The following is a 12,644-nucleotide window of genomic DNA, read 5'->3' as shown; positions in this document are numbered from 1 at the left end:
GATATGAAAATTGCTAATAATGTTGTCACAACGTACAGGTACATGTTTGAAGCTAGATGCCAATCTTGCAAGTATCCTACACAATAGTAGACAACATCAAAAGTTTAGCAACCAAAACAGAGAAATTTTCAGAATCCAAAAATTCAAAACTTTAAAGGTTGGGAAGAGAAAAGACTTTATTGAGGTCAGTTTAGAGCAAAAATAAATCATGCTAAAGTTCTTTTTATTAAGCTTAAGAGAGTACACACTGGTTCAACCCAAAATTGAAGGAAGAAATTGAAGGTGATATTTATGTCTATAGTTTTAGGATTAAAGGGTGATATATATGTATATAACCAATCAGTTTGAAGGTGGCAATTCAGAGGCACCAAAGGCAAGCAATGGAAAACCAAATCCAAATTCTCTACGTCCAAATCCAAAAGCCCCTCTGAGATCTGCTACCCCAAGTCAAAAAACAACCATTTCATCAACTCAATTAACAAAACCCACCAAAGTAACACTGATTGTAAACCAAAAACTAACCACCAATATTAGTAGTAATAAGCAAACAAATGCAACTACCACTCCATCAAAATTCACAAACCAAAGGGAAATTCATAATAATAATCCAGTACAACAAAATCCAGAACCCAATCCAAAACCAAGGAAACAATCATGTTCACCAAGTGTGACGAGGGGTTCAAAAGCGGAATTCAAGCAAGAGAATACAGAATCAAGTTTTATACCTTATTCCATTTTCTCTTCATGATGAGTGTAAAATTTGAATGAATTTGTAAGTAAAACAACTTTGTGTTTCTTTTAAATTTTATGACATAGCAAAAGCTAGACATTATATTGTAACCCAAATAACATCAAATGCCCACCTAGGGCTGTCCACACCCACCTGTGACCTGTAAAACCCGTCCGACCCAGAGCTACCTGAACCGAAACCGTCCGACTCGACGAGAGAGGTGGTCGGCAACGGGTCTCGGAGGTTCAAAACCGATGCCGACGGGTCGAATGGCAGATCTCCTTTTCCAAAAACCGAGCCACCCGATCCAACCGACTAAAGGCCATATCTACCTTCAATCCAGCGAAAACATACTGATTTTCGCTCAGATCTCCTCATTTTCGCTGATATCCAGCCACTGTTTACTGGGTTTCGCTCAAATACAGCACAAATCTGGTGCGTTTTTCTCAAATCCAACGAAAATCTGGTAATTTTTTGCTAAGATTCGGTGGGTTTTCCTCAAATCCAGCAAAGATATGGTGTTATTTTGCTTAGATCGAGTGGTTTTGCTCAAATCCGATGAAGATCCGGCTAAAAAACACGTAGTTGCCATCGATTTGAACATCTGGCAGCATATTTTCAGCTTCGACCGACCCAACTGCCGACCAACCGGGTCCGATCCGACTTGACCTGTGGGTTTTTGCGGTCGGCGGCGGGTCTTCTCATCGGAAACCCGATGTCATCGGGTTGGTCGTGGGTTGGGCATAAACCCAACCCGTGGACACCCCTACGCCCTCCAGTCACCGCCTCCAGCATTCACCAACCCAAACTCACAAAATCTAGAAAAAAGAAGAAAGAGTTACCTCCAGCAACCTGCTTGTCCTTGGTCATCAACACATGCACACCCAACTTGGGTTTCATAACCATTATCAAAAATCTTAAAAATTTCAACAATACTTTAATCAAAATCATGAACCGAAGCGAATTGAAAAAGAGATGGGATCAAATTACATTTAGGTGAGCAAATTTGAGAAAAAATTTGTCGGAATCATTAGAGACCATAGTATTTGTAAAATTTCAAAGTATAAGTGGAGAAGTTATAGGTTCTTTTTGCGGTGTCATTGTCGGGGTGGAAAGGTCGACGGATTGTCGCCATCTTGTGGTTTACCATCAGCTGAAATTGGAAGAGACAAAGTCCATCAGCTAGAACTGGAAGAGAGAGAGAGAGAGAGAGAGAGGAGGATGAAATTTGAATTTTGAAAAACTCAGATAAATAAAACTTAAAGGAGTTGGTCGGGCTATTGAAATTTGTGAGGGTATTATGACTTTAAGGTGTTACACATGTCTTATAAATAAGTTGCTGACATGGAAAAAGTGTCCCATAGGATACTTTCGTTGGTCAGGAATCTTGGGGCCCAAACTCAAACTTGATATCTCGATTTTTTCAAGGTAGTAGACCCATCACTGGACCTGGATGGGTATTGGATCCGCCCATGGGTGTTTGGGTCAAATCAGGTGAGTCGGGTTTGTCAGGTTTCTAAACAGCCCTAGTTTGTATATCGTGTTCATCATGCTTGAATTTTCTCAAATTGTTCATTTTAGCTTTTAAAAAAGATTATTTTATTAGATTTTTGGATTTATTTTAAATCTTTATAGTTTATATAGATCATTTAATTACATGAAATATTCAAAATCCATGTGTGACCATTTAATTGGACCAAGTAATGCATGTTTCCATACATTGTGTCACTCAATAGGCATAGCATCAAGAAATGGATAGAAGGGCTAACGATCAAAATGGTATAACAAGTTAGGTAAGGAAATCTAAATTTTGAAATGATAGGGTTCATTTTCAAAATACCACCAAACTTCAGGGGTGCATTTTGCACTTTAGTCTTCAGCCTTTTTATTATTATTATTATTATTATTATTATTATTATTATTATTATTATATATTAATGTTCCTTAGGAGTGTTTAAGAGTGTAAAATGTAAAGTGTAAAAACTTGGAATAGAGTATACCTATTTCAAGGGAATAAGTCTAGTGCCACAACTTGTGTCACAACTCACCCATATGGCGAGTTGTGGCACTAGACTTGTTCATTTCAAGGATAGGAGATGTTTCACAGATTAGACCAATCGTAACTTCAATCTTGACATCGATTGTGACAGTGGGGGCCACAGTGGACGCTTCCTGCAAATTAGCACCCACACATAAATGACTAAACATAACATTATTTTTAGATGGACATCAGATAGGAAGGACTGTAAATGAAAAAAGTTGTCTTGAGCTCGGCTTAAAAAAAAGAAGAAGTTAATTTATGTTCATTTGTTTAGGAAAAAAAAAATTCAAGTTCAAGACTTAAGTTTAGGATCGATTATTAAACGAACCAAGCTCAAACATAATAATGTATTTGCAAACAAGCTTGTGAATATGAGGGCTCAATTTAACTATATATAATATTATGTGTTTATATGTATAAACATACAAAAATATATTTATATAGACTTGAAATTAGACCGTATAAGTTTGCCAACAGATTCATATAATACTAAATTACTATTTGTAGTTTATTAATAATATAAACAATCTATTCGTAGTAAAAATTCATAGAATTGTGAAGAGATAAAACATTTTAGTTATGGTCTCACAATATACCGGGAAAGAGTAAGTTAATCAAATAGCTCATGAACAACTTGAGTTTGCTCAACAAGAAAATGAGTCAAGCTTAAACATATAAACTTGTTTGGTAATAAGTTAGAACTGGAAGAGACAGAGTCCGTCAGCTAGAACTGGAAGAGAGAGAGAGAGAGAGAGAAAGAGAGGAGGATGAAATTTGAATTTTGAAAAACTCAGATAAATAAAAAACTTAAAGGAGTTGGTCGGGCTATTGAAATTTGTGAGGGTATTATGACTTTAAGGTGTTACACATGTCTTATAAATAAGTTGCTGATATGGAGAGAGTAACCCATAGGATACTTTCTCTAGTTAGGAATCTTGGGGCCCAAACTCAAACTTGATATCCCAATTTTTTCAAGGTAGTAGACCCGTCACTGGACCCGGATGGGTATCGGATCCGCCCGTGGGTGTTTGGGTCGAATCAGGTGAGTCGGGTTTGTCACGTTTCTAGACAGCCCTAGTTTGTATATTGTGTTCATCGTGCTTGAATTTTCTCAAATTGTTCATTTTAGCTTTTAAAAAAAAAATATTCTATTAGATTTTTGGATTTATTTTAAATCTTTATAGTTTATTTAGATCATTTAATTACATGAAATATTCAAAATCCATGTGTAACCATTTAATTGGACCAAGTAATGCATGTTTCCATACATTGTGTCACTCAATAGACATAGCAGCAAGAAATGGACAGAAGGGCTAATGATCAAGACGGTATAACACCTTAGGTAAGGAAATCTAAATTCTGAAATGATAGGGTTCATTTTCAAAATACCACCAAACTTCAGGGGTGCATTTTGCACTTTGGTCTTCAGCCAAAATATTTTGCTCCAGGAGGGCACTGACATCTGTCAGTGTTAAGTATTGGGGATTGGCTCTCCCTCCCATTGCTGACCCTCCTTCTGGTTGTGTTCTGTCTTGGTTACCAGCAGGGGGAACATTGTCCCTGATTTCCTGTGTCCTGCCTTCTTTGAGAAGGCGAACTTCCTGCTCCAGATCCTTCAACATTGCTGTCATTCGAGCCATGAGGTCTGGTTCCTGCCTTGCATGCCTTTGTCCCGACACAACCTCCTGCTCTACCAGGGATACCTCGCCTCTCTGTCTGGAAGCTACCTCGTTTTCTCCCACAGGCTCGGAGGTCGTGGGTGGCACATTAATTCCTTTGCTGTTTCTTTGTCTTGGAGGCATACTCTGTGAAGGGATTGTTTCTTCCCTCTTCTTTACCCAGTCCCCAGCGGAGTCGCCAAAATGTGAGAGTGCCTTTTTTTTTGTGACACTCAGGCCCAAGGATCCCGGGCCAAATAGTTTGTGGTTTGATGGACCGGGCTTTGATTCACCACAGCTAACAGACTGTTTAAGAATCAAGTAGTGCACAGGGCATGCTTCCTACAATACATGTAAACTGACAAGCAAGGATATTTGTATTGAAAGACAAATCAAAAACAGCAAGGTAAATGCAGAGAACAGAATAACAAAAGCACAAAATAACGTTATAAGGATCCTTAAATCAGTGAAAAGTATTTCATTGAGATTTTCTTTGTTATGGTTACAGTACGCTCACTAAGACGTGATACAAGGTTCAAGCAAGCTCAAAAATTACAGTCTTGAATGGCTATTCCAACCTTCAAGACTTGCAAAATTTGATTCTTTTTGAATCCGAGTATGTGCAATAGTGGCTTTTATAGGATACGGGGAGGTAATGTTACTAACTTTCCCTGAATTTTCTCTTCTTTACAGAATTTTATCAATAGTTCTTTCACTCCTAAAATCTCTACCTTTCTTTGCAACCTTTCCCTCCTTTTATAGTGATATTCTGAAATCTCAGGGGAACCATTGGTTCCCCTGTTTTGTCCTTTGGTCAACAAGGCATGTATTGTGCCCATCACTCAGCAGGTTCTATTCCCTGTTTTTTCATCCTTTTCTTCCTTTAGTTTCGATTTCTTTGAAAGTCTATGGCTGGCTACCTGTTTCGGGACATGCTGAGGTCACGCCTTTCTTGATCCCGTTTCTTTGGCAGTTCTTCTCCTTTACCTTTTTTCTCAGAGGGGCGGAATCCCATTCTGCTAGTTTGAAAGTCCTTCACCGTTATTCCTTTTTTTATACTTCTCCATTTTGGTTCCCCGAGGCGCTTCCCACTTGCGCCATGAGTGGTCGCTGATTCTTTCTTCTTTTCTTGCTGGGTCATTTGGCGCTTGTGGCTTCTACTCTGTTTCTTATGTTTCTTTTTGTCCTTTTCTTTTGAACTGTCTTAATCTTTCGTTGACTGTGCTTATACGCCTAGGAGGATCCGTGCCTCTTGGTGGTCGCTGAGGATCCTGACTATTTCTTCTTCAATCTCTTGACGTGGGCTTCTCTTCCTTTTCTTTCTTCTTTTTCTCATAAGCTTCTGGGCCTGCCATTTCTTCTCTTTTGTGCCCCCCCCCCCTCGCACTTATTTCTTTGGGTTTGGCTTATTTCTTTGGGCTTGGCTCACTTCTTTAGGCTTGGGCACTATGATCTTTTTTAGACCTCAACAAGGTGAATTTCTCAACTTTATGTTTGTCATTTTGGGGTTGAATTCATCGCTGATTTATGTTAATTCTTTATTGTGGTAATTGTTTAGTTTAGATTATAATAATTGTTCAGGGATGTTATTCTTGGTCTTTATCAATTTGATGGATTTATGTTTATTTGCAGAAGATTTTGATGTAAATGTAGACCTATTTTGGGGTAGTTAGAATCAAAAAGTTTTCTGTGAGGATGATTGAGAAAATTAAATTGTATTTCAGGATTTAAAATAATAATGATTATTGATCTGCAGTAACTCTAAATGCATTCTAGCCTCAATAACTAAACTGAAATTTAATGAACAAGTGGGGCTGGCAGATTCCTAAACATTTTTGGGGTTGAATAACTGATCTAGGAGGTTGTAGACTCTGGATTCAATGTGAAACTTTTTATTAGTGGTACTTGGATTTTAAAAATAAATAAATAAATAAAAAACCCAATTCATTAGCTAGGAAACAACAAAAGATTCAGGACAAATCCTGTTAGAGTACAACCCAAGCAAGTCTGAATTAAAAACATCTACAACTCCTATAGCAGGAGCATCAAAAAGGACAAAGTCCATAGGTTGGCTTGTTCAATGTAGTCAAAGGTGAGCCAGGTGCTTGCTTGGGCACCCAGGCAAGGTGAGGCACCACTAAGGCGCCTTAAAGGCTTTAAGGTGAGGCGCCTTTAGTGAGGCGCTCACCTTTAGAGCCTAGGCGAGCAACGAGATCACCTTAAACCATGAAAAAGGTGCTAAGGCGAGAGCCTCAAATTTTTATTTTATTTTATTATAATTTTAAATTTTTGTGAAACCTATTATTAGATTATTGATTTCACAAGGCATGTGATAAAAGCTATTGTTAGTTAAATTAATTTACAATTTTTTTTGTAAAACTTATTGTTATATAGAAGCTTGTTGCAAAAGATATTGTTAGAATTAACTATCCTAAACCATGTTAGTCCTATTTTGAAATAATTTGATAGACCTAATTTCTTCATGCTACACATTTAAAAACACTTCATTATAATATTTTAATACACTAGGTACATAAGATTTAAGTTCTATATGTATAATAAATATGTTTAGAACTTGGCGCCTCGCTTTACTCGGGTTGGTGCCTTTTTGTAGCCTCACACCTCGAGCAATACAAGGCCTTGGTGCCTTAAGGTCGCCTTTTGCCTTTGACTACCTTGGGCTTGTTCCTATCTTGGCAAGAGCATCCGCACACTTATTGGCTTCTCTAAAGTAGTGGACAATCTTCTTATGGGGAATTTGGGAAAGCCAGGGTCCTGCAATCATCAACAAGAGAAGTAATAAAGTGATTAGTGCTATTGTCATTAGCAACCATATCTACAATAGATTTAGCATCTACTTCAATTTCAACAGCTTCCAGGTTCATGCTAATACAGAGATTCAACCAATCCCTAAGGGCCAAATTTCAGCTATTAGACTGGTGGTAGTACCAACTTTTCTAGAGAAACCTCGGATCCCGTAGTCCTCCTCATTTCTAATAACACCACCACCTCCTGATGTACCCGGATTTCCCAAAGAAGCTCTATTAGTGTTAAGCTTGTACCAATTTTGTCGAGTTTTCTCCCATCTGAGTTGAACAGAAATCCTAGGAGTTGAAGCTTTAGATTTTTGAGCACAGTAGCTGCATTCAACCACCTTGTGCATAATCTCTTCGTGGATGGTAACAATGTGGGTTTTGTGCTGAAAAACCACCTTATTTCTGTGCTGCCATAATGTCCATACACCAAACAAGAACACAGTGGTCCAATGTACAGCAAGATGTTGAATAAATTTGTTAGTTTAGCTAAAGTATCTAAACCAAGAACATAAATTGCCAGTAAAGAATTTTGGAAATTCATTGGAGAACCCCAGCTTATTCCAACAAAGTTTCGCAAAGCTACAATCACAGAGAGCATGGATTATAAATTCTGGGTTGCTAGTGTAGATTGGGCATTCAAGAGACACTATCATGCCTTTCTTGGCGATGCACTCCCTCACTACAATGCTATTGTGATAGCACATCCACAAGAAAGTTTGAATTCTTGGCAAAATATTAAGCTTCCAGATCCAATGCCCTCCAAACACTTGATTACTTTCCTTTTTCTCATTGGCTAGCTTATAAGCACTTTTCATTATACCAGCTACTTTCAACCCCAGAAGTTTGTGTGTGTGTGTTTGTTTTTTTAGTAAAATGATTTTGTGCTTTTCATTTTCATGGTTTTATTAAGAATAAATATTCTTTTTTATTATATATATATATATATATATATATATGAGTTGGGTTGAAGTTGCACTTGGTGTAACTCTAAACAATGTTACACCACCCAATAACTTGTTATTGAATTAATATTTTGAAAATCCAACCGTTGAATTACATGTTCTATATGTTCTTAACATGCATGCCAATTTTCATATCAATCGGATGCTATTTACCATTTGATCCATAAACTCATATTTTATACATTATTTTTGTAGGGACAAGGGGCCCAAATGCACTTTTGGACCTTGGGCCATGTCCGAGGAGGCTCAATGGTCCGAGGGTAGGTCAGTAGATGGGAAAATGTAAGATTGTAAAGTTTCACGAGTAAGTTATAGCTGTAAAGGCCGTGGAAGGTGATCCGAGGATGAATATCACTTCGGATAAATGAGGTAGAGATCAAAATGTGTGTCTTATCAACCAGGGCGACGTTTCAGGAGGTTCTATTGATAAAGACATGCATCATAGACGTACAGGAGGAATGGGAGCTAGGAAATATCTAAGGGCAGTCTGCTGCCACTACATTAAATGCTCTGCAGCTAACTTTCTAATTGCATTTATGTGGAGAAGACTCCTGAACAGTGCTCCCTTGGCTACCTTAACTCACAGAGGGCAAAGAGGGTGTTCGATGGGACAAACACTCAAGTAATAGCCCGGATGATCAACAAGTGGGGGGCCAAGATCATTGAAAGGGAGATATATAATGTAATAGACTCCTGAGGAAAAGGGGATCGAGAAATTAAGAGAGAAACACTGTAGCTGTCAAGAACTAAATTTGTAACCAAACTTTTGAGAGAGTGACCCATAGGATACTTTCTCTGGTCAGGAATCTTGGGGCCCAAACTCAAACTTGATATCTCAATTTTTTCAAGGTAGTAGACCCGTCACTGGGCCCGGATGGGTATTGAATCCGCCCGTGGGTGTTTGGGTCGAATCAAGTGAGTCGGGTTTGTCAGGTTTCTAGACAGCCCTAGTTTGTATATCGTGTTCATCATGCTTGAATTTTCTCAAATTGTTCATTTTAGCTTTTAAAAAAAATATTCTGTTAGATTTTTGGATTTATTTTAAATCTTTATAGTTTATTTAGATCATTTAATTACATGAAATATTCAAAATCCATGTGTAACCATTTAATTGGACCAAGTAATGCATGTTTCCATACATTGTGTCAATAGACATAGCAGCAAGAAATGGACAGAAGGGCTAAGATCAAAACAGTATAACACGTTAGGTAAGGAAATCTAAATTCTGAAATGATAGGGTTCATTTTCAAAATACCACCAAACTTCAGGGTTGCATTTTGCACTTTGGTCTTCAGCCTAAAATTTTTTTTAATCTTTTTTTTAATGTTCCTTAGGAGTGTTTAAGAGTGTAAACTGTAAAGTGTAAAAACAAGGAATAGAGTATACCTATTTCAAGGGAATAAGTTTAGCGCCACAACTTGTACCACAACTCACCCATATGGCGAGCCAAGGATAGGAGATGTTTCATAGATTCGACCAATCGTAACATCAATCTTGACATCGATTGCAACAATGGGGGCCACAATGGACGCTTCCTGCAAGTTAGCACCCACACATAAATGACTAAACATAACATTATTTTTAGATGGACATAAGATAGGAAGGGCTGTAAATGAAAAAAGTTGTCTCGATCTCGACTAAAAAAAAAAGAAGTTAATTTATGTTCGTTTGTTTAGGAAAAAAAAAAAAAAGTCAAGTTCAAGACTTAAGTTTAGGATCGATTATTAAACGACCCAAGCTTAAACATAATAATGTATTTGCAAACAAGCGTGTGAATATGAGGGCTCAATTTAAGTATATATAATATTATATGTTTATACGTATAAACGTACAAAAATATATTTATATAGACTTGAAATTAGACCCTATAAGTTTGCCAACATATTCATATAATACTAAATTACTATTTGTAGTTTATTGATAATATAAACAATCTATTCGTAGTAGAAATTCATAGAATTGTGAAGAGAAAAAACATTTTAGTTATGGTCTCACAATATATAGGGAAAGTATAAGTTAATCAAGTAGCTCATGAACAACTTGAGTTTGCTCAACAAGAAAATGAGTCAAGCTAAAACATATAAACTTGTTTGGTAATAAACTCGAGCTCGGCATGTGTTTGAAAAAATTAAATAAACACAAAATTGAACTTTTAATACTCGGCTCAGCTCGTTTACAATTAGGAGAAGTATTTAGCGCATGCTAAGGGCAAGATTAAAGGGAAAATTCTGATAATAGGTCCCACTGGAGGTGGCAAATATTATATAGGCTTTGTAAGGTCAATGGTCAGTGGATATATATTTGGTACCGCTCTCTGCTTCAGCACTTAAAAAAAAAAGACATAATAAACAAAAATTATTTGGCATGAAAGAGAAAAGGGTAATAGAGAGAAAGCAATTAACTTACAGAACCACAGCATCCCCGAGCTGTATGGGATTAACCAAGGGATACTTTTGGATGGACGCAATGGAAATACTCAGCCTCCAGAAATGGTTATGAGGATGGACATGGTAATTGGCCTTGTACTCCTTGTCATCGACATTGACATCACCACGGACTTTGTAACATACATGGTCATAGTAATCGTGCTGGTGATTGTCAGGAGCATTAATCGGAGAAACATTAAGTATGAGACAATTAAGGTAAAGATTACTAACTCTGCAGTTTTTCTCATCATAGATGGAGGTGAGCAAGAAAAGACAGAATTTCTGATTAGCCAAATGAAGCAAAGGAGGTGATGCTGGAAATACATTATCGGCCAGAAATTCATCTTTCCCAAGAACAGGGCGAATGTTGAAACTGCCGTGGAACCAAATATCCTTATCTAGATCGTAAGCTTGTACATTGATATCCTCGTCTTCAAACGAACCCCAATACAGAGTATTACCAACAGCTACAGATCTTCTACCAGTCCGGTCAGGATACCGAGCAAGTAGCTTGCGCACCGGAGGATCAAGTGTTATCCAACGTCCGATCTTCACATCATAAACATAGAACGTAGCAGAATCACAGTTCATATCGTCATGATTATATTGAGCTACAAGAATCTTTTCTTCATCATCAAGAGCAGTGAAAATGAGAGGATCATCGTTAAAGGAAAAACCAGATGGAGGATTGGGCAAGGGTTTCCATCCCGATAAGGGGTGATAAGACTCCATCCAGCCATCCCTTTTTGCAGCTGAAAATTGAGATCTGGAAAAACCACCCAACACATATAACTTATGGCGGAGTACTACCGATTGAGGGTTGTACCTATTAGGAAAAGTCATAGTCGTGAGCGGAACAGCTTCCCAACCAGCATCAGGCTTGTTAACGTTTAAGCTCCACACTTTACGATATCTTTTGGATTCGAATGGATGAGCAGCGTCACCATCACTATCAGAACCAAGGGAATACAGATAGGACGATCCAGAATCCATATGCTGATCAAGGTCAAGGAATGCATGTTGCGTGCTTTGGTGCATCATCCTGACTATCGATAACGGATGGAGCGGCTCCGTCTTAATTGTTCCATTTACATTTGCCTTTGCACAAGGAGGATCAATTTGTGTCTCTCCAAATCCGACGTATCGGTGTCGGGAGGGGCCTGGGTTCGGGACCTTAATGGCATACCATTCTGACTGTAGATTTTTACCCCCCAAATCCGACGTATACCCACAGACAGCGATCTCATATTCATCCGGTTCCCGTAACCCTAGCATCGCCGAACCTTTCTCTTAGATGTGAGCCATTTTTTTAAAAAAATGATCTAAGGGTAACAGTTTTGGGGTTGGGATTCGGGATGAAACTTAGAGAGAGAGAGAGAGGCAGCCACTGGCTCAAATCGATTAGTATTTGGATTCATGGTTAGGGTTCCGTTTGTTGTACATATACTAAACTTGAAAACTTTTTTTGATACAAAACTTGAAAAATTGAACAGAGAGAAAGTGTGTTTAGAGATCTGAAAAGTGAAAGAGTTAATCTTGAAGTGGGTACTAGGGAGAAGAAAAACTTTCAATAAAATGAATAAATTCGGTCCGGACGAGAAGTAAAAGCTCCCATTAGAAAAAAAAAAAAAACTTTTAATAAGGAGACGTGCTCTAGAGAATAACTTTTAATAAAATGAATAACTTCGGTCCGAAGGCTCTCATAGAGAAAAACTTTTAATAAAGTGAATAAATTCAGTCCACATGAGCTGTAAAAGCTTCCATAGAGAAAAACTTTCGATAAAGAGAATAAATTTGATCCGGGTGAGGCGTAAAAGGTCATTTTTACGTCCTCTATTAATGATGTGCCACGTCATATTTTTACAAATAAAAGACTAAGCACTTCCACACTAAATTAAATTCTCTTTAATACAAAAAACCAAATCTACACTTCTTCTTCCATAAATAGAGATGCTGCTTAGAATCTCCAGTTAAATGTAGTTTGTTTAAATTTACTTTTATATTCTTAGAT

The 12,644-nt window shown here is 37.6% G+C and overlaps 1 protein-coding gene across 4 annotated transcripts; it reads right to left on the bottom strand.

Moving 5' to 3' along the window:
- Positions 1-2,794: 2,794 nt before the first annotated feature.
- Positions 2,795-12,229, bottom strand: LOC115967565. Of its 4 annotated transcripts, XM_031086685.1 has the most exons (4): positions 10,865-12,229; positions 10,614-10,795; positions 9,594-9,742; positions 6,869-7,204 (listed from the first exon to the last, which is right to left on the bottom strand). In XM_031086685.1, the coding sequence occupies exons 1-3, from the start codon at positions 11,906-11,908 to the stop codon at positions 9,613-9,615; spliced, it is 1,356 nt and encodes a 451-aa protein (XP_030942545.1). In that variant the 5' UTR covers positions 11,909-12,229; the 3' UTR covers positions 6,869-7,204; positions 9,594-9,612. The 4 variants fall into 4 exon arrangements, 3 of the variants coding, with proteins under 3 accessions (XP_030942544.1, XP_030942545.1, XP_030942543.1); XR_004086486.1 differs by lacking the exons at positions 6,869-7,204; positions 9,594-9,742 and adding an exon at positions 2,795-2,902 and having other exon boundaries at positions 10,614-10,764; XM_031086683.1 differs by having other exon boundaries at positions 6,870-7,204; positions 10,614-12,229.
- Between the last annotated feature and the right edge of the window lie 415 nt (positions 12,230-12,644).

This window comes from Quercus lobata, chromosome 11, assembly GCF_001633185.2.
Source record: "Quercus lobata isolate SW786 chromosome 11, ValleyOak3.0 Primary Assembly, whole genome shotgun sequence".
NCBI lineage: Eukaryota > Viridiplantae > Streptophyta > Magnoliopsida > Fagales > Fagaceae > Quercus > Quercus lobata.
This window is presented reverse-complemented; position numbering and strand designations above follow the sequence as displayed.